General features: G+C 46.3%; 1 protein-coding gene across 2 annotated transcripts; it reads left to right on the top strand.

Annotated features, from left to right (window-relative positions):
* Nucleotides 1-3,282: 3,282 nt before the first annotated feature.
* On the top strand, nt 3,283-20,966 carry LOC103654255 (uncharacterized). 2 transcript variants are annotated; one of them, XM_008681086.3, is made up of 25 exons: nt 3,283-3,562; nt 3,671-4,133; nt 4,237-4,361; nt 4,439-4,533; nt 4,609-4,839; nt 5,225-5,312; nt 5,614-5,665; nt 6,219-6,284; nt 6,738-6,892; nt 6,981-7,051; nt 7,238-7,429; nt 7,515-7,556; nt 9,339-9,446; nt 9,653-9,742; nt 9,846-9,921; nt 10,643-10,739; nt 10,844-10,913; nt 11,018-11,194; nt 13,805-13,927; nt 18,990-19,073; nt 19,579-19,763; nt 19,864-20,002; nt 20,117-20,176; nt 20,268-20,339; nt 20,416-20,966. In XM_008681086.3, exons 1-25 carry the CDS (start codon nt 3,286-3,288, stop codon nt 20,527-20,529), a joined length of 3,252 nt encoding a protein of 1,083 aa, XP_008679308.3. In that variant the 5' UTR covers nt 3,283-3,285; the 3' UTR covers nt 20,530-20,966. The 2 variants fall into 2 exon arrangements, with proteins under 2 accessions (XP_008679308.3, XP_008679309.3); XM_008681087.3 differs by lacking the exon at nt 7,515-7,556.
* Nucleotides 20,967-22,495: the final 1,529 nt, after the last annotated feature.

Genomic DNA, 22,495 nt, shown 5'->3' with positions numbered 1-22,495 from the left:
GGGGACTAGGCCTTCGAGGGCCGAACCTCGGTAAAACAAATCACCTGTGTTCATTGTGCTTTTGCTTGTGATTTGATTGCTTTCTCTTACTCTAAGTTCTCTTGCACTATTCTTTGCTCATATCATTTGGTGTTGCTTCAAGTTAAAATATCATTTAAGTGAAGCAACACTCCGCAAGAAAAGAACTTGAGTTAGTGCTCTTTTTCATCTAAGCTTTCTTGCTTTGTTATCATAGAATTATTAGTTGTATTGATTTATCACTTCCGCATTATTTGAAAGCTATACTTTTTACTAGCAAGAACTTAGTTTTTATACTCCGATAATTGTTCATCTTGTTCTAACCACTAATCAAAGGATCTAGTTGGGGGATAAAGTTTTAATTTTCAGGTTTCGCCTATCCACCCCCCCTCTAGGCGACTTTCATTTTGTTTCGCCATTGTTGTACTGAACAAGCAACGTCATAATTCTCACGGTTCTACAATTTATTTAGAAGATGTGTGTATTTTTTATTACTGACCTTGTAAACCTTCCCAAAGCCACCTTGCCCGAGCATGTTCTCCTCAGAAAAATTGTCTGTTGCAGTTGCGTTGTTTCCAAAGCCGATAAATGGAAGCTCTACATTTTTCATCACCGAGTTCGTTTGACGCATGCACTCAAGTATCGTAGGATCACTTTTGTCAAATTATCCTTGTTCTGACGTTTGGCTGACAGGAAGAGCCACTCAATTGTTATTGATAAACCTTATGCTAGCAATAAAAAAACTGAGCTGGATAGTTCTTTTATGGCGAATATATTGACTCCCTCCAATTGTACCTCTAAGCTTGCATATCCAAACAAGGTACATGCTGGTGGCCGTGAGTGAAAGCACAGACACCATCACCGGGACCGAGATCTTTGCCACACGCCCCATCTTCTTCCTTGTAGCTACAGAAATGCGTTTATTAGTAATTTATTAGTAGTAGCTGATAAGATGATGAGTTTTGCATCAGAATCTTGACCGCTTCAGTTTTTGCTTACCTGTTTCAGAGTTTGCCAGCCCAATATAAAGATCCTGCCCATTTTCTTTGTACTTGACATCAACGATGTTATCTTTCCACATGATGCAGCCGCTGCCGTTACCCTCACCTGGATTTCGATGGCAATCTTTGGGGCTGATCTCGAGGTGCTTTAGGTGGTCTGTCTTCTGGACACCTGAAATGCGTGTCCTGGTGAGTGCAAGCGAAACCAATCCAATAGGAATGAAGAAGGGTGATGCTAGCTGCTAGAGACCACCGCGTCCACGAGAGGCCCACGAATAGCCTCACTGTGCCATCCCCTTCCTTGCCCTTCACCACTCGCTCGCCGGCGGCCTCGGAGACAAGCACCCGCACGGGGCCCGATAGCCTGCTAGCCCGGACAGGGATAGTCGACGTCAGCTAGCTGCTGGCCATGGCTAGCCCGCGACACGTCCCCCACGCAATGCGCCGCTGCATCAGTGCATCCCTAATTGATTGTTTTCCTAGATGAGGCGTGTGAGGATGGTCTGCCCCACGGACTATGTCGCGTACACCTCTATGTCGAGCTGCTCGGCCAAGATCGATGCCAGAGATGCTTCCTCCGCGCCATCCAAGCCAGAGGGGATTTCCAGAAGGGGGGATTTGTTGCACTATCTCGGGGAGGGAGGGCAGGGGCAGTTGGGTGGGAAAGGGCGAAAAAAGAAGGTCACATAATTGGTGCCTTGGCGTCGTGGGGTGACGTGGGCCCAGCGTGGTGGCGAGAAAGCAAGGGCGCGTAGTCAGCAGCATGGGGGCGAGGTTGGGTGCGTCGGCATGGTGACGGGGGTAGGGGCTAATCTCGAGGTGCTTCAGGTGGTCTGTCTTCTCGTCACCTGAAATGCGTGTCCTGGTGAGTGCAAGCAAAACCAATCCAACATGAAGGAGGAAGGGTGATGCTAGCTGCCAGAGACCACCGCGTCCACGGGAGGCCCACGAATAGCATCACCGTGCCATCCCCTTCCTCACCCTCTGCCACTCGCTCGCCGGCGGCCTTAGAGACAAGCACCCGCACGCGGCCCGATAGCCTGCTAGCCCGGACAGGGATAGTCAACGTCAGCTAGCTGCTGGCCATGGCTAGCCCGCGACACGTCCCCCACGCAACGCCGGCACTGCATCAGTGCATCCCTAATTGGTTGCTATCCTAGATGAGGCGTGTGAGGCTGGTCTGTCCTAGGGATGGCAATCGGGCGGGTAGTACACAGATATATAGTTCGCGAATCCATACCCGCGAGACAAAACTCAACCCATACCCGTACCCATAAACGTTCGTGAGTATGGATCTGTATCCATACCCGTACCCGTCGGGTATCCGCTATCCAGTGGTTACCCGTTACCCGCCCGTCCACTATAATTTTAGCACTAAACACCAAACAACAATTTTATACATGCCAAAATAATTATCATTCCAATAGCATTAAATGATAATTTCAGCACCAAACAACATGTTATGGATAAAAATTGAAAATAAGAATTTATGATAATATATAAATCCAAATGGCCCACATGTTAGATATCCATTGGGTAATGGGTATGGATACTGGATATCCATACCCGCAAAAAAAATATCTGCGGATACCTTATTATATCCATAACCGTACCCGCGGATATCAAATTCCACCATACCCATATCCAATGGATAATTATCCGCAGTTATTTACCCATACTCGTACCCATTGCCATCCCTGCCCCATGGACTATGTCGCGTACACCTATACGTCGAGCTGCTCGGCCAAGATCGATGCCAGAGATGCTTCCTCCGCGCCGTCCAAGCCAGAGGGGATTCCCAGAAGGGGGGATTTGTTGCGTGATCTCGGGGTGGGAGGGCAGGGGCAGTTGGGTGGGAAATGGTAAGAAAAGAAGGTCACACAATTGGTGCCTTGGCGGCGTGGGGTGACGTGGGCCCAGCATGGTGGCGAGAAAGCAAGGTTGCATAGTCAGCGGCATGGGGGCGAGGTTGGGCGCGTCAGCGTGGTGACGGGGGCAGGGGCAGAGGCAGAACAATGTGCACGGTCTACAATAGAGTCTTATAGAGTAGTAGAGTTTTTTATAGAAAAACATATGAAACGATAAAAAATCCCGTATTTTAAGGGCTAGTTTGGGAACCACAATTTTTCTTGGGAAAATAGAAATCCCTTGGGAAATTGGGGTTCCCAAACTAGCCCTAAAGGAGCCTAAAGAGATACACACATCCAGACGTTTGAAATGGTCGTGGGCCGTTATGCAAATCCCGGATCCTATTCACGGGCTAGGAATGAGTAAACAATTTTTCTCTGGTGATGCCAGAAAAAAGCGGCCCCTTATAATGACTGCAAATTCTATCAAGGCCGACAGCCCACTAGGTATTCGCCATGGCTTGTTGGTGTTGGTATCCAACTGGGGCCCAACGCCCCAACCCAGCGCAGGAGTGGCACGGCGTGAGAAGAGGATTACCCGAAACCTGGAGCGGAGCGGTGGTGCCTTGGCGTCTCCCTCCTCTCCGTCGCCCGCAGGCGTGCGCCACCATCTACGCCGCGCCGCCCGCCATCCTGGTCCGGTTTTGTTCCAATCCTCACAGGATCTGATACCACGATTGTAGCTTCGCTTCACATGCTCAAGTAAACGATCTAGGCTGACGATTCCTCACCATTTGGTCCTAGAGCCGCCCGAGATGTACCACGCGATGCGGCTGCGCTGCCTCCTCCTGCACCCTCCGATGTGGAGTAATTCGAGCTCCCTCGGCATCTCTGCCAGCGGCGTCAGTAGAGGTTCCTTCGTCAGGAGGTTCAGCGCGCTCGGGGCGCCGCGGCCGCCTGGTCCTGCCCGACGGCTGTGTCGGTTTTACGGCTCCAAGGGCGGCGTCGGGAGCGCTGAGGCGAGGGGCGCCGCTGCGTCCCCGGCGGCGGCGGGGAGCAGCGGCAGGTGCTTCGAGCAGGAGCACGCGCGGCTCGGGGAAAGGGACCAGCAGGAGTGGCTGAGCGGCGAGAGGTTTCTCACCGGCTGCAAGCGACGGGAGTCGACGTTCCTCACCAGGCGGGAGAGGTTCCGCAGAGAGTTCCTGCGCCGCGTCGTGCCGTGGGAGAAGGGGTCGCTCTCGTGGCAGAATTTCCCCTACTACGTCAAGTGAGACGCCCACATCATCTGTTCAACGTTTTGTTTGAACCAAGCTAACATTAGTGGGCTGACGACTAGAATGTGTGTGTTTGTTTCCTTTTGAATGCACAAGTGACAATGCGAGGCAGCTGCTGAGTGAGTGTGTGGCGTCCCACCTGCGTCACAAGAGTGTCACATCAGAATATGGCTCACGTTTGGAATCCTCTGGAGGGCGGATATTGCTCCAAAGTTCTCCAGGTATAAAGCCACTAGGATGAAAATAGTTAGTGCCGCTATGCTCTAAATGCTTGGGTTGTGAAATTTGTTTAATGCAGGAACTGAGCTTTACAGGGAGAGATTTGTTAGAGCTCTTGCACATGAGTTGCAAGTGCCGCTATTGGTTCTGGACAGCAGTGTTCTTGCACCATATGTAAGATACTGCATTTTCACAAAGTATAAAGACATGATGCAACTTTGCAAACCTCAGATTTCAGCTGATTTGTAGGATTATGGGGAGGATTACTCAGAAAGTGAGGAGGAGGATGAGCATGCTGAGTCAGAGGATGAAGGTTCAGAATCTGAAATGGAAGACGATGGTGATGAAGATTGGACAAGCAACAATGGAAAATCTGGTGAAAGTGACGATGAGGATGCTCTCAAATCTGTGGAAGATCTGAAGAAATCTGTGGATGACCTAAAAAAGTTGGTTCCTTGTACTATCGAGGAATTTGCCAAGGTGATTTATCTTATCTCCCTGTCTAGTTGACTAGTTGCATAAGTGCCCTCCGATGCTTTTCGCAGAAAAGGCACATATTTGGCTGTGTTTCTGAAAAGTGTACCTGTTTTATTTACAGACAAAATGATATTGTGCCACTTTTGTGTCTCCAAAACGAAGGGGACATCAAAAGTTTAGACGATCTTATGTTATGTGGGTCTTAAATGAAAAGAAAATACAGCTCATAGAAACAATGTTTGAAATAACTTCTCTTCTTTTAGTGTTCTTTCCTTACTAGAGGAAAGACAAGGAGACCAACATTTTATATTATCTTCCCTAGTTAATGATTTTTCTTAGTGCACAAATTTGTGGCTTATAATTACCCTTTCCTGCCTTGTTATTTTAGAGAATTGCTGGTGCTGAAGAAAGTACGGCGTCAGAATCTTCTGAAACTCCTGAGTCACCAGAAGAAGAGAAAAGGCCTTTCCAAAGGGGTAATTTCCCATGGTTTTTTTTTCCTTCAGACTTTACTAGGTGAACTGCTCAGTGTCGACCACATTGCATTGGAAAATAAGCTTTTGTTGTTTTAACTTAACCCATGAGTCCATGACTGCCTGTGCCGGAGCATAATTGAGGCTTAGCCCCTCCTTATTGATACCTTGTATGTAGCTACACCAACTCAGAAGTTAAACTTGCTTCATCTAAAATTTCTTCAATCATACATACAAATTGGGTCTTTCGGTGTTGGAGATTAAAGCTGTTTTTTCCTTCTAATTTTGTTATATATTTTTTCAGGAGATAGGGTGAAGTATGTTGGAACCTCTGCAGTCGTTGAAGCAGATCAGAGGTAATTGTTGGATATTGACTTTCTTACCTTTTATTTTCTGCATGATTGCACATTAGTTAATGGGCATTAGTGGTACTATGGTTATCGGCTGGGTGTGGTGAAGGGTGATTAGGAGCATTAATGTTCTTTATTGTTATAAAGGAAGGTGAAGCACAAAGTCAAGATGAACCATTGGATGAGGTAAATGTATGGATAAGATTGACCTTTGTAGGCTAAGGTGGGTGGATGTGAAGGACAAACCAACTGATGAGTTCGATACAGTATACATGCTGATCCGAGTTAACTTTTGTGACTTACGCTTGTTCTGTTTACTCAAATATTAAACAACATTGGTTTGTTTGGGTTTGGTCATATAGGTGTGATCGTTTGGCTTTGGAATAAGCAAGTGTGCATGCATGCATATGCTAGCATAGACTCATAGTGTTGTGGTGAAATAGAAATATTTTTTTTTGTTCTGGCTTCACAAGTGTTTTATATCACAATAATGTGCTCCAGGTTAAAAATTCAATTTCTTGATGTTAACATTGATATGTACCATACATACCTTTCACAGGATCATTTTGGGGAAAATACCTACTCAAGATGGCTCAAGGAGTGCCTATACTTTTATTAGTGGAAGGTGGGTATATATCATGGAGCAGGACAAAATGATTTCGTAGTACACCTGATTCTGTGCTATTGCCAGTTCTGGCCTTCCCTTTGTAGCTCTGTATAGTATTTTGTCCATGACTCCATGTCAATGTTAAAATTTGGTTATGATCTTCCTTTTAGTATAATAGTTTTGGAATGTAGACTGTAGTTTCTCCTAATAGGAGCTATTCAGGCAACTTAGTATTCTTTATTAGAGTATTTTGGGATTTTGAAAATCTGTTCCGTGAAACGTATTGGCAAATACCTGATTTGCGGCTCCTTAGACAATTGATTATCTGTCTATCATTGTCCTTTTGTGAGGAAAGTTCTTGGCTATTGATATTTCTACCGTGCATGCAGAAACTTACAATATATAAAAATTGCTCTTGTCATTGTGTTTATAGATTACGAAGAGGAACATTTCTAACTCGAATAATCACAGGGGTCTATCAAATGGACAGCGTGGGGAGGTATATGAGGTTAATGGGGATCAGGTTGCTGTCATATTTGATCCTTCTATAGAGAAATCACACAATGCCCATGAAGATGTAACTAACAAGGAGGAAAATGGATCAGCAACTGTTTACTGGGTTGATTGTATGCCTCTACTCTGTAGCCTGATGGCTGTTTGATTTTATTTGACAATTCCATTACTTTGATTCCATCTGATTTCTTTGTGCCTTAGCTCAGGATATTGCACATGATCATGATACCGAATCAGACGATTGGCATATTGCACTTGAAGCACTTTGTGAGGTGATTTCTCAAAATATATCTTGACATGCATTTTTAAATAAGTTTTGAAAATATGTTGCTTTAGATATGTATATCGCGACCATTCCTTACTGCTGCTTTTAATCCTCAAATATTGCTAGCGTTGTTGGTTCCATTCAAGAAGTTAATCTCTATATGGACTTGCTTAATGAACTTTTTTCTGTGTAGGTTTTGCCATCTCTACAGCCAATAATTGTCTACTTTCCAGACAGTTCTCAATGGTTATCTAGAGCAGTTTCAAAATCAGATCGCAGAGAGTTTGTGCAAAGAGTTGAGAAAATGTTTGACCGGCTTACCGGACCGGTAGTATTGATATGTGGCCAGAACTTACTGGCAGCAGCACCCAAGGATAAGGAACAAGTAAGATCTAATAATTCTTGCTAAATTCAAATTCAACTTACATAAGCAATTTGTTAGGTCTTATGCATGTTATGGACATGTACAGCCTGCACTGATGTTCCACAATCTCTCTCGCCTGTCTTCACTGGTAATTATTCTATGTTGTTCAAATGAATATATGTTTATTGTCTGTTTACTTTCTTTTATAATCATGATGGTTGATTATTTCCATTCTTTTGGTAATTAATGGATGAGTTTTGCACCATTATATTGGCGTTCCTATTTTGCCTTACAACATCCATAATACAACACTAGTTGGTTTACATTGTGAAGCATGACTGTCTAGCAAGCTCGTCCAGGTCCATTCTATCAGTTATCAGTACCTTGTTTGCAATGCTGACTGATTACATATGTTTTCCATTCGTTAGACTTATAGTGGGTAGAGTGTAGAATAATGAAGTGGTTGTATTGATAGGAGATGGGGTACACATATTTATAGGGACTCAACCCTAACCCTAATGGGCCGACAACCCAACAGTGGTGCCGGCCCACACACACTCACACACACACAGTCTAACATCCCCCCGCAGTCGCAACGGGGGCACCACACATGATGAGACTGGAGTAGAGGCCGAAGGTAGGAGCCGACGGGTTGAAATCCCCCCGCAGTCGCAGCGTCGTGATGGTACGAATGTTGCGGCTGGAGTAGAGACCGGTGTGTGCTCGAAGAAGACGATAGCCCCTAGATGCCGAGGTAGCCGAAGTCGAGGTGGTCGCGGTCGGAAGACGCGCAGCAAAAGCCTGATCTTCGGGAGGGTCGACGTTCGAGCGTCAACGATCAGCAGGGCGACACAACAAAAGAGCACCGGCAGGCCGACCTTCCTGCTTCTTCGATCGTCCAGGCGTCAAGGAGCCCCGCCAGGGAGGCCGACGGCAGCGCACACATCTACGCCGGTCAGGGTGTCCGCGCCCGTTGCAGAGTAGAAGGGGTATCAGTGGATCCGGCCGGGAAGGCCACAGCAGCGACGAATCCAACCATGAAGACGGCGATCCGGCCAAAGGGATGGCGGATCTAGCCGAGAAGGCCGCAACAACGTGGATCCGGCCGGGAAGGCCGCGACAGCGACGGAACCAACGATGGCGGCGATGAATGGGGAGGGCAACGGGGCGGGTCCAGCCGAGCAGGGGCCTGCGCCGGACCTGGCAAGGGGTGTTGACGGCACCGTGACGGGAGAAGTTCGAAGGGTGGAGCTACAAGGTGCTGCTGGTCGAGGTGATCGACACTAGGGAGAGAACGCCGGCGCGCGAACAGAGGGGCTGCTCCGGCGCGGTTCCGCGCCGCCGGGAGAGGCCGCGCCCGCTGGGGAGGGGCTGCGCAGGGGGGCGCGGACGCCGGAGAGGGGGGAAGAGGGCTGGCCGCAAGGGAGCCGGGAGGAGAAGGGGATGGGGATAGGGAGGCGACGGGCGCTCAGGGGAGGGGCGTCCACGACGCCGGGCTGCAGGGAAGGAGCGGCGTCCTGGCGCATGTAGAATAATGAAGTGGTTGTATTGATAGGAGATGGGGTACACATATTTATAGGGACTCAACCCTAACCCTAATGGGCCGGCAACCCAACAGTGGTGCCGGCCCACACACACTCACACACACACAGTCTAACATAGAGAATGTGGGTCATTACTTCGACATATGTAAACCTGCTGTTTTAGCATGAATGGAACTTGTGCTACTTGAAGACGTGCTTATTAGCTCTTTACAAAATGTTATTTGCACAAATTGTGAAACCTATAATATTAGCTTTAACTGCCATTTCTTTTGCATGATTCGAAATAATTTATTTCTTTTGTCATTGCCAATGAAAAGTTTTAAGTTTGTCTTCTCAATTATAATATTTCACAATGAGTATGGCTCATTTGAAATGTTTTTATGCAGCCATCCCCACTGAAGCGGTTGGTAGGGGGCCTGAAGGGAGAAAGATATTCAAGGTCCAGTGACATATCAAAGCTCTTCACCAATAGTCTAACTGTTCCTCTTCCAGAGGTTAGCATCTTTCTCCAATCTTGTTTTTGTAGTGGCGCTACACAAAAGAAACTATTGACATGCACTCTACCAGCACATGTTAATGCTATAATGGCACCTCTTATTATTAAATCAATGAATTACAGTGCCTAGTCCACATTTCAGTTACAAGTGCCCTGTAGCTTGATGACAGCTCCTAATTGTCTTTTTTTTTACTTTACATACAGGAAGATGAACAACTACAACTTTTTAATAATCAGATTGAAGAGGATAGAAAAATTATGATTTCGAGGCATAACCTTGTTAAATTGCACAAGGTTTGGATGCAGATCTTGTGCTTCCCATCCATCTCCATTTTCATTTAGATTGCCACTTCACTATCATGGTTTCTGAGTTCTAAGCCATGATTGTTTAATCCAGGTGCTTGAGGAGCATGATCTTTCTTGTGTGGAGCTTTTGGATGTGAAGTTGGATGGTATTGTTTTAACAAAACAAAGTATGTCTACTCAAAATTTTAGCCCATGCTTCTGCTGGAATTTCATGCACATCATACGAGTTAATTTTTTTACTGGCTTGTCTTGTGCTGGTTCAATGCAAGAAAAATGGAACAGAAAAATAATTTGCTTGATAAGTATAGTGGAATTTGACAACAGCTGTTTTGATGATATTCTGAATTTCCTTTTCGGGTTTAGTGCTTTTATGCTTGTTCGAGTGAACCACTGCTATTACTAACTTGAACTTGAATTGCAACTAACCCTCAACAGCAACCAACTGCATCCTGGTTTCACCTAGGTGGCACTGTGGCAGTGGCCAACTTGGGGGGGGGGGGGTCACCAGTACTAAAATCCTGGTGCCAGATTAATCTTGTTGCAGTGAAAGTTTTGTAATGGTAGTATGATGTTTCTATATGTAGAGATAGCGTAAAAATTCTGGTATATGATGATTCATTGAAAGTTATTGAGAATTAATTGTGAACTGTTCTGCTCCATTGAATAAACGCTATAGTTGGTTCGATGCTGATGGAAAAGTATAAAAAAATCAGTATCCTAATGCTACGCTGCAAAAGTGCACACATTGAAATAATGAAGCAGGGTGAAGTGCTAAATTTGAAATATATTTCCTTTTGTTCCTCCATTTTTGCGTAAGTCAGGTTTCCGTTGCTAGTTGGTGGCGCTGATGTGAATCAGTAAGTTCAATGAGTTTGTTGTTTATCGCAGAAGCGGAGAAGGCCGTTGGTTGGGCTAGAAACCACTATCTGTCATCAACAACTCTTCCTTCTATCAAAGGTGACAGGTTAATCATTCCCCGTGAGAGGTATGTCTACTTCACATCATATATTTTTTAGATGACTTCGAATATCGTTTCATTTGTTTTTATCTTGGCCTGTACCTTGCTACTATTTTTTTTTATTTGTGTAGTCTGGATATATCAATCGAGAGGCTGAAGGAACAGGGTATAACAGCTAAGAAATCCTCTCAAAATCTGAAGGTATTCAACTGATTAACTATTTCATAAAGTTAGATCTTCTGCCTTTTCTGTTATCTGTCATTGTTCTATATGTCTACACAAACTCATAAGCTTCCTAACTTCAGGTTTTGGCTAAAGATGAGTATGAGCGCAATTTCATTTCTGCTGTTGTGCCTCCGAATGAAATTGGAGTGAAATTTGACGACATCGGTGCACTTGAGGACGTGAAGAGAACATTGGATGAGCTTGTTACACTTCCAATGAGGAGACCTGAACTTTTTTCGCGTGGAAATTTGTTAAGGGTATGGCTTTTCTGCTAGATATATTGTTTTTTGGAAAAAAAAACAAAAGTACCCTGCCTCCCAGTTTGCCCTATGTGCGGTTAACCCTCTAAACTAACATTCAATCTTCAGTTCAATGTACACCCGTTTCAGTTGATCTAATTTACCTCTTAGCAGATTTGATTTTTTGTTTCTCCATGTACAATTGAGTTTTAATTTCAAGCTTCATTTGTTTCATCTCAGTAATATGGTAGGATGGTGTAATCTTAACAATCTCCATGTCAAGCTGAAGGACACCATTCCTCCCTCCCTTCCCTTTAGTCTTGATATGCCGTTATCTTTCTTCGTTATCCTGCGATTCAGTGCTTTTGCAACATCTTCAAGATTGAGATGATGGCCAGGGCAGGCTTATCTGAAGTGAACCTTGTCCCATTTATGCACTCCTTTTTGATAAATAAATAAACCAGACAGGTCCAACCCTGTTGAGAATGGGTTAATTTCAAAGGCATTTAGGTTTGTAGCAGGCAGGGACTTCATATCTTCTTGCGCCTCGACGCCTTGTAGCAAGTGTTGGGGCAGCATTTGTGGTGGCATTCTCACTAAGAATTTCCCCCTTTTCTGTAGACCTTGTTCCCTAGCAATCTCCCCAGCTCATATCGCTCCATTGAAGTATTTCCCCTGCTTGACGTATCTTGAAAAGTATTAGACACAGAGCTACCTTTTGGTTGCCAATCGGTGGACTGCAAAGATATAACCCCACCCCCCATGTCATGGTTTATGACGGTGAGAAATATTCTTATGGTCTGGTTGTCTCAGACCTGAAGTGTGTGGAGTTGATACAGGTAAGGTGATCACTCGCATCAAAAGATGAGCAGACCAGCAGACCTTGCAGAGCAGCGAGCTCCTTGATGTTGCAGCAGAAATCTAGCACATCTTTCAACATTTTCTGAGGTTTTACCTCATTGTTATGGATGCAGTAATCTGCATATGCCTGCTAATGGGGTGTGTTTTGACGTGTTCTTTGGGCTGCGTTCCCTCATGGGGTCTGTATGGATGGGTGGAGATGGGTTTTCCTACATCGTGGGTCGGGGTGGATTGGGTGCACCATTGTCACGATAGTCAGCAACTCGCCATTGAGTGACTCTTTCGCTAGTTGCGGAGGACCATGTCCCTCTCGCTGCAGTTCGGGTCCGCGCTTCTTTGCAACATTGTCGAGCTCGGAGGAGGTTGAAGCGTTGCCGGTGGAGCTGGAGTAGTATGGGATGGAGGCAGAAGAGAAGCAAGGACCAAGAATGGGCATGGGCCCTCGTTGTCCTCCGCATACGGCTCGCTGTCCGGGTGTGGGAAGCAGCAGCATCTGAGAAGGGTCCAGGGAAGCAAAGTGGCACGTCAGCGTCGATCGTGGTGACTGTCTGACATGGTTGTTTCCCTCGATGCGACTTAGGGTGTAGGAGGCTGAACACCGTGCATGTCTCACAAACACAATTTTCCCCCAAACCTACAGGTACAAGAATGAAATATCAAGAAATAAATAAATATCAAGAAGGCAAGATGACACAAGAATGCCAAAATCCTCTAATTGGCAGGACATAGTCACCAACATTTGTTTCTTGCGCCTAATCATTGTTTTGATAGTGTAAGACATAATAAGAAATTAACAATAGATACAAAACTGTATGAAACGTATAATGTGGAAGGGAGATGAGCTAGCTTGAGGTGGATGTACACCCAGACCACCCATGTTCAAGTGTTAGTCGTCGTCGAGGCAAATTTGTGTGCTTTCTTCTTATTAATGATAATAAAATGCCACTTTCCACCTAGTTCCTCCTAGGCTGGTCTAGTTTTTTTGATGTGGATGCGTGCATTATGTCCTCATAGCCTTTAGCTAGTTTATATTGCTCCATTGGACCGTTCTTCTTCTTCATCTGTCAAAACTTAATCATGGAGCCTTTTTAGCAGTAGATTGTTTCTATTGTTTTTTCTTGACCACTGGGAGAGAATTCCTCTAGGCATTTTCAATTATAAGATAGAGGAGTACCCTGGAACCACTTTCCTTGAGAAGTACCCGCAAATTGGTGAGCCCTAGGTTCGGGCCTGGGTGGCTATCCTCTTAACTGGTGGCACTAACCATCCAAGCTACTGCTCGGTTCACATTGGTACCGGTACCAATTTGTCATACATGACTTCACATTTATTCACCTAATTGTATTCAAGTCTAATTTTATGATGGTTGCTTTTCAATGTGTAATGTGATTTGAGGCATGCAAATTTCATATGGTTGCAGAAATAAGTTTTAGCTTTCAAGTGAATCAGATAAAACCAAAGGCAGAGACTCTTCAATTAAATTGATCTGTGGTTCTTAGATAAACTCTTTCGTATATTACAAAATGAGATCGTGCAATTAAAGATACATATGTTACATATAAACCAAAATGTGGAGATTCTGCAAGTGAAACCACTATTTCTTAGACAGCTTGTTGCTTTAGCTTCATTCTCAAGATATTTGAGTTCTAGTTCTATCAATGCATCCAACATTGTGATAATTGTCTTATCAGAAGCTATGCATATTTTAATTGGTCTAAGTGCTTTACTGAATTTCTAACAAAGATTTGATTGTGTGCACCTTGTCAGCCCTGTAAAGGTGTTTTGCTTTTTGGGCCTCCTGGGACAGGAAAAACACTCTTGGCAAAAGCCCTTGCAACAGAAGCTGGAGCAAATTTTATCAGTATAACTGGTTCTACACTCACATCAAAGGCAATTTCATTTGACCTTTATCTTTATATCGATTTTTCAGTTATTTGTTCATTAATAATATGTAAAATGAATTATATAAGAAAATCAAGACGTTTGATACATACTGCCAAAGATTCTTGCTGCAAAAAATTACAGGGCTGCATACTGGGTAAACTATGAACACCTGAAATGACGTTTCAATTACACCTTATTCAATCTTGGCAGTTTTATTCTATGTAGTGTAGGCATATGTTTTTGGAGTTGTCGATTGACTTAGGCAATTAGTGTTTTTGCTTGATGGAAGGTACCAATATTGGCTCATGACATACATGAAGTTTCTATTATGGAAAGTTGGATCCTACAATATCTGTTATCTATTACTGGGGAAAAGTTATGTTCTTAAAATAACTTGTCTGGTTAAGGGTTTGAACGTTCCTGTTTGGGATGGTGTAGGATTTACTAATATAAAGAGTTAGAGAGTGAAACCCTAACCCTAATCAGGGTTGGGAGTGTATATATATAGACATATAGCTGAGTGTTGTGGGCCAAGGCCCATTACAATGGAAGTATACACAGAAACGAAAACAACACTCTAACACCCTCCCGCAGTCTCAACTCTATCCTGTACAAATGTTGAGACTGGAGCGAAACTCGGCGAAAACACTCGACGACAGCCCCTTGGTGAAGATGTCGGTGAACTGTAGCGTGGTGGGTACGCTAAGAACCCGAACGTCAACGGCACGCTCGTGGACGAAGTGCAGGCCGATCTCCACATGCTTCGTGCGCTGATGCTGCACGGGATTGGTGGAGAGGTAGACCGCGCTGACGCTGTCGCAGTAGACGAGAGCGGTGCGTTGAAGGGGGCTATGGAGCTTCTGGAGAAGCTGGCGCAACCAGGAGGCCTCTGCCACGCCGTTGGCTACAACACGGTACTCGACCTTTGCGCTGGAGCGGGTGTCGACGGGCTGTCGCTTGGCGGCCCTAGAGACGAGGTTGGCTCCCAAGAACACGGCATAACCGAAGTGGACTGACGCTTGTCGGGACAACCAACCCAGTCAGCGTCGGTGTAGACCACGAGCTTCGACGTTGGGGAGGGGTCGGAGTAGGAGGCCGTAGTCGAGGGAGCCGCGGAGGTAGCGCAGAATCCGCTTGAGAGTGGTGAGATGGGGCTCCCGTGGGGTGTGCATATGCAGGCACACGTGCTGGACGACGTAGGCGATGTCGGACCTAGAGAAGGTTAGGTACTGGAGGGCACTGGTCAGGCTCTGGTAGGACGTCGCGTCTGTGACCGGGGGGCCATCATCCTTAGAGGGCCCGTCATCCTTAGAGAGCTTCGCCTGAGTGTCAACAGGCGTGGAGCAGGGCTTACAGTCGGACATGCCAACCCACTCCAGGATGTCGATGGCGTACTGGCGCTGGTGGAGGAAGAGACCTTGAGGCCGACGCTCAGCGGTGATACCGAGGAAGTGGTGAAGGGGCCCCAGGTCCTTCACCGCGAACTCTCGCTGAAGGCGACGATCGTGCGCTGTAGAAGGTCGACGGTGGATGCCGTGAGCACAATGTCGTCGACGTAGAGCAGGAGCTAGACGGTGTCGTTGCCACGCCGGTGATGAAGAGGGACGTGTCCGACTTGTCCTCGACAAAGAAGATGGAGGCCAAGTAGGAGGCGAAGCGACTGTACCTTGCCCACAGCGCCTTCTTGAGGTCGTACAGGGAGCGGTTCAGCCGACAGACCAGATCCGAGCGAGCAGCGTCGACGAAGCCGGTGGGCTGGCTGTAGTAGAGTCTCCGTCAGAGTGCCGTGGAGGAGGGCATTCTTGACGTCGAGCTGATGGATCGCCCAATCCCAGGAGAGGGCGAGGGAGAGGACGGCTTGAACGGTGGCGAACTAGATGACGAGGCTGAAGGTTTCATAGTAGTCCACACTGGGGCACTGGGTGAAGCCTCGAAGGACCCAACCGACCTTGTAGTGGTCGAGGGAGCCGTCCGAGGTCAGCTTGTGGCGAAAGAGCCACTTGTCAGTGACCACGTTGGTGCCTGGTGGACACGACACCAGGTCCTAGGTGTGGTTGGCCAGTAGGGCCGCATACTCCATAGCGCGACACCAGTGGGGGTTGGCGAGGGCGACGCGAATGGAGGAGCGGACCGAGGAGGCGTTCGGGGGAGTGGATGTCATGTCCACCGCCAGGATCAGTCGGTCGACGGGGCGAATAACGTCGGTTGCGCAACAAGTCACCATCGGGTGGACGTGCTCGAGGCCGCGATGGATGGCGACTGGGTGGTACACAAGAGGCTCAATGCGGGTCGGCGAGGCGTCGGGAGCCGAGGGCGTGGCCCGCTTGTTGGGTGGTAGACGAGGGCGAGGTCGGCGAAGCGTGCCGCGCTCGTCGGCGGGGCTGGGTCGGCGGGAGCCGAGGGAGTGACTTGCCCGCAGCGGTGGTAGACGAGGGCGGGGTCGACGAAGCGGGGTGGTTCACCGTCTTCGAGGGGAGGCGGTCGAGGAGATGTGTAGCGGTGTTCAGGGCCTCTGACCATTAGTTGGCAGAGAGAGACGTCGGAAAGCGGAGGCAACAAATCATGTTGGTCGTGGTGCGAATGATGCGTTCGACCCAACCGTTCTGGGGAGAGGTGTAGGGGCACGAGGGACGCAACTGGACGTCGTGGGTGAGGAAGGAGCGTGAGATGTTGTCGAACTCATGACCATTGTCACACTGGAGGGCACGAATCGGGCGACGGAACTGGGTGGAGACCCAGGTGAAGAAGTGGGTGAGGGTGGTGAACGTGTCAGACTTCAGCCAAAGTGGGAAAGTCCAAAGAAAATGAGAAGTCGTCCAGAATGACCAGATATTATTTGTAACTAGAGAGGTTGAGGACAGAAGTCCAGAGATCACAATGGACAAGATCAAAGGCCTGAGCAGCCCTGGACGTGGAAGTGAAAAAAGGAAGACGCCACTGACGGCCGAGCTGACAAGTATGACAGAGGCGCTTAGAGGAGCCCCGGGTATAGGAGATACTTGAGCGTCAGGTCCAGGGTGCCCGAGATGACGATGCCAAACGACGGAGGTAGTGGTAGTGGCAAGAGCATGGGGGCCAGGGCTGTCACAGCGAGCGAGCACGGCACACGTGGGAATGTGACGTATGGTGAGCCCCTTGGGATCGAACTCCATAGAACAGTGGTTGTCACTAGTGAAGCGACGGTCTGAGAGAAGAGGATGAGTCAGACCGGGAGCGACAAGGACGTCGTTAAGGTAGAAGGGTCCTGAAAGAACCGATGCACCTACTGAGGGGATCGGGAGGGTGGAACCGTTTCCCACAAAGATAGAGGGAGGATGTGAGGGGTGTGGAGGGTGGGAGTGGAATAACGAGCTAGTGGTGGGAGTGGTGTGAAATGAGGCTCCGGAGTTGACCATCTAATCGGTGGGAGAGGGAGAGGGTGGTGAAGCCACGGGATGCGCGGAAAGAGCCAGGGAGGAGCTCCGACAAAGTCACGAGTACGGGAGGGAGATAATAAGGTCTCGATCGCCAGGGAGGCAATCACAGCTGTAGGGAAGACAAGCGGTTCAGACACGTGGCGATCCGCATGAGGGTGAAGTTCGACGCAGTCACGAAGGACAAGGCTCATGGCGCGCGATCGAAGGCCACGAAGGTGCCACGAACAAGCTGACCGTTGTGGAGTAGGACGCACACAATGATCCCGATGGACATGGGCGAAGCCAGGAAAGAGGTGTCACCGGTGTCCAGGGCCAACTGGCCAAGGCAGGGCCCGTGGAGGCAGGTATAGTGTCAGGTGGGAGGGGCAGCACAACCAGTGTGTTGCTGGTACAAGTGGGGGATGAAAGAACAGGGCGCCTGGGTGTGGTAGCTGGCGTTCGCCTGGGGTTGCTAGGCGGCCGGAGCGGCGGCTATGCCAACGATGAAGGTGGGGGCGAACCAAGCCAGGAGGACACCCGTGTGCACGTCGGGACAGCCTGGGGCGGTGGCTACGGCCAGGGCCATGGAGGGCACCGGAAGCAGAACAACGGAGAGCTGGACAAGGGAGGGGGGGGGGGCGGGGTTGGACACAGCCCCGACGACCAGGGGAGGGGCGACCGCCACTGGCGAAGAAGAGGAGGCGTCAGGTGGGCCGGAGCTGGCGTCGAGCGACACTCACCGTGGGACGAGCATGAAGTGTGGCTCCTGCCGGGGAAGAGGTACCCAACGGTGGCCAAGGAGCGGCAGCGACACAGATAGGGAGCTGGTGGCGGCCGCACGCTAGGGAACAACGACCAGGGGACGTGCGGGCCACATGCGGCCAACAGGGGAGGGAGCGGGCCGCGCGCCGGCGAGGAAGAGAGGGGGGGGGGCGCTAGCGCGGAGGCCGTGTGACGGCAGGCCGAGCAGGGGCCGCGCGTCGGCGGGGAGGCCAGGAGTGGCGGCGGGGTATGAGGAAGGAGAGAATAGAGAGAAAACTTGCTCTGGTACCATGTTGGAGAGTGAAACCCTAACCCTAATCAGAGCTGGAAGTGTATATATATTGCTGAGTGTTGTGGGCCAAGGCCCATTACAATGGAAGTATACACAGAAACGAAAACAACACTAACATAAAGTTTAAATAAACATAGGTAGGATAAGTGGATTCAAATTATGATAATGTTTCCCACACGTGGCAATTGTGAAATTTTGGTTCATGCTGCACCAGGTTGCTTTAGGATATCTTAGTCACACACCTTATTTATTTTTCTCAAACATGCACATCTTATTTGTGATTAGTGGCTATTAGTATCTTAGCTATCAATTCTTGTGTTTAACATAATTTTTGGTTTTCATAAAGTCAAATTCCATATGGTCATGATTGTAATTGAGCACGAAAGCACCATTTTTCTCAATTTGATACAGTGTGACATGTCTAACTCAAGCAGTCAAAAGACCATCTGTAGTTAATCTTGCATCAAAATATATTAGCAATCAGTATATTATTATTCCATGTACAAGCAACCAAAGAGCTTGAATGATTGTGAACAAAATGATTATTGACCAGCACAGCCTCATGCATATATGCTAGTCATTTTCCAACCAACCACTAACTTATATATTTTTTAAACAGTGGTTTGGAGACGCAGAGAAGCTCACAAAGGCCCTTTTCTCCTTTGCGACTCGACTAGCTCCTGTTATCATATTTGTGGACGAGGTATTTTACTCAACCCAGGGGGCTAGCGCCTCCATTAGCTAAAATATCATGTTGCAATGCTTAAAAAAATCATGAAAAAAATGTGGTGTACACATAAAGTTAAGTATAGTTGCAGCAGTTCAGTTTGAAATTCATCCTAGATGTCAAGAAACAAAATAGACAAGCAGTCAACCCGGCATTGTTCATCATGTGCTGACAGTGACTTGTGTTTTTTTTGAATCTCGACATCAAAGATGAATATCAAAATGAACTGTTGCGGCTACACTTAACTTTAGATGTACTACGGACATGAATTCTGTGATGATATTTTGAAACATTGCAACACGGTGTTTTAGCTAAATAGGACTTCATGTAATTTTTTGTATGTTTACTACTAAAATGAAAGAAGAAAAACAAGTATACTTTTAAACCATCTCTTGTAATTACTTTGGCTGAAATTTGAGCATGATATGGCGTTCGATATTTTTTCATGATCTCCTGGCATGATACGGTTTGGTTGTTATAGGTTGACAGCTTACTTGGTGCAAGAGGTGGTGCATTTGAGCATGAAGCAACAAGAAGGATGCGCAATGAATTCATGGCAGCTTGGGATGGTCTCAGGTCCAAAGAGAACCAACGGATCCTTATTCTTGGTGCAACAAATCGTCCATTTGATCTGGATGATGCTGTGATACGGCGTTTACCTAGACGGTAACATCTAAAATTTCATATTCTTGCTTCCGACACAAAATTAAGCAACAATGGTCATCTGGCAAGATGTTCTTTGTTTTTATACTTTCATGGTCCACAGGATATATGTTGACCTTCCGGATGCGCAGAACCGAATGAAAATTCTAAAGATTTTACTTGCGAAGGAAAAACTAGAATCTGATTTTAAGTTCGATGAGCTTGCAAATGCCACAGAAGGCTATTCAGGGAGCGACCTAAAGGTAACAAACTAGAATATTCACGGTATTCTTTGTTTCCCTGTTGTTCAGAAGAGTGAAACTGTTGTGTTCTCTTTTCATGTCTATGGGCAACCCTTTCGTTGTTTGTTTCTGCAGAACCTATGTGTAGCTGCAGCATATAGGCCAGTCCATGAACTACTAGAAGAAGAGAAAAAGGTGCTTACGCTCCTTCAACTGTGACCTTTCTACCATAATAAAGACTGCACTTCTACTCTAAGTTTCCTTACACGATTCCTATCTTTTCTAGGGACGTGTGAGTAACGAAAACAGTTATCTGAGACCCCTTTGCTTGGATGATTTTATCCAAGCAAAAGCTAAGGTATTGATCTTTAATCCTGGTTTCCTTTCTCTTCCTAATCTCACTTTTCTTAACATCTGGCTATTTCCTAACGCAGGTTAGCTCGTCTGTTTCTTATGATGCAACAAGTATGAATGAATTGAGAAAATGGAACGAGCAGTATGGGGAAGGTGGCAGCAGGACTAAATCACCATTTGGGTTTGGCAACTGACACTACAGTAGAGATTTACCAATACTGTATCTTTGTAACATTTAGGCTGCCTCTTGTTGGTAGATTAGGGAGTCAGTTCCATTTTTTTACCATGAGCTTATTTGAACAACCTCGTAATCACCTCGTGCAAACAAAAAAGAATCTAGTTAAACGCCAATTTTGCCTACTAGTTAATGGTCGGAAATACCAGTGTAGAATCAGAAATCGGCTACACACTACAAAATAATGTATCTGAGCTACTCTGGGTAAGCATTAAGCTTTAACAAGATGTAAACGGCTTAAGAATTTTCAGTTAATTCATACTAGTTCTCAGCATGGAATTCAGTAGAACTAATTTAGTATTGATAGCTAGTCGATGGCTGGAATCTTCAGGATGTCTCCTATTGCCCAGAAACTTTGTTCGTATCAAAAGAATGGAAGAGAATAGCTTGCTAGTAGTATTGTATTTTTGGTCCTTACATGTATAAAATGTGTCGGTTACTTTTCCTTCACACATGCGAATCATGTGTAGAAATCAACTGGCATAAAACTGAACTATTATCTGAGTCGTCCATGACAGGTTTGGGAGCACGATCTCTCGAAATCTAGTTGTCAGAAGATTGTTTCCACGCAGAGATTAGTTGGAACAAATGAACGTGGGATCTAGAAATCCCTTCGTATCGTGGCCACAGCATCAGGCGTTTTAAGGGCTTGTTCGGTTAGCTCTCAATCCATGTGGATTGAGTGGGATTGGGTGAGTTTAAATCCTAAGTAAGTCAAAGTTCTTCTAAATTTTTTCAATCTCATCCAATCCATGTATAATGGGAATAACCGAACAAGGCCTAATCGGGGATGCATCGGGCAGCTGGAGAATCTCTCTCCGTACTCTTTCATTCATGAATTTGCGTCCGCGTCCGGGACAATCAAGCTGGAGTGCTGAACAGCAGGCGCATACATGCACCTATGTCCACAGATAAACAAATACGCTACACACTAGTATGTATGTCTGTTATATTCAACCAAAATAGCATAAGACAAATGACATACGAATAAAGAATCATAGATCATTACCCCAATACGTGTAGCATAGTAAAAAAGAGTGTGTCAATATAGTGGTCCTACCAATATGTTAACATGCGCTCCATCGGTTTATTGTTGAGATCAACACCGTAGCAACATCTTCACAGTATCCACACCTATGGATAAACACTGCAACACATGTATGCTACCATCACGCACATAACGAGAGAAACAACAACGCTGTCTTAAACGCTCATAACTACAGGAAGAGAGATGATGCTGGCTAAGATGATCCTCTTTATCACGTCAACTCTTTCGTATATATAGATCTTTGTTAGTAGCCATTTTCCCTAAAGGGCTTTCAATGAGAACACGATTTCTTTTTGGGCATAAATTCAATAATCTCTCACTTGCACTAGAGTTAATCATCTACGAAGTGGTTTAACTTAAGTGTTTGACCCATTAGGTTTAGGTGTAGATCACATGATCAAAAATCATTTTGGAGCTATTCATCAAAAGTGGCGCCTAGCAGCATATATTGAACCTTGTGTATACATAAAGACGATATCAACTGGACCTTGGTATAATTGTGCCACCCTTACAATAAATCAATACTTCACTCGATCTTATAGTGTATTACAACTTGTGACTAGCTTTTTAGCCATATCATGATTATCTCTTTAATCATATCGTCATGGCTATGTACTTTCTTAATCCAACTACATCGAGGGACCCAGAGATCCGACTCGTTATGCAGAAGGGACGAATTCCATCTTGGTCAACTCATATCTCATTCTCAGTTTCATAGTACATTTAAAAGCTGCTTTTATAACTACACAATTATGGAATAGTGTTTGATAGCCCTAAAATGCATCACTACAAATAGTGAGAAATAACGATAATTGTAGGTCTAAGGATCTTGCAGTTATACCATTCGAGAACGCTTGATGACATATATTTAATATAA

This window comes from Zea mays, chromosome 4, assembly GCF_902167145.1.
Source record: "Zea mays cultivar B73 chromosome 4, Zm-B73-REFERENCE-NAM-5.0, whole genome shotgun sequence".
NCBI classification, from domain to species: Eukaryota; Viridiplantae; Streptophyta; class Magnoliopsida; order Poales; family Poaceae; genus Zea; species Zea mays.
Note: the sequence above shows the minus strand (reverse complement) of the source record. Positions and strands in the feature narration are given on the sequence as shown.

Bases quoted from the DNA above. Each gene is read 5' to 3' on its own strand.
- LOC103654255 (XM_008681086.3), top strand. From the start codon at position 3,286: ATGAGTAAACAATTTTTCTCTGGTGATGCCAGAAAAAAGCGGCCCCTT. The intron at 9,743-9,845 runs GTTTGGATGCAG...TGTTTAATCCAG, and splicing joins ACCTTGTTAAATTGCACAAG to GTGCTTGAGGAGCATGATCT. The intron at 20,003-20,116 runs GTAACAAACTAG...TTGTTTCTGCAG, and splicing joins ATTCAGGGAGCGACCTAAAG to AACCTATGTGTAGCTGCAGC.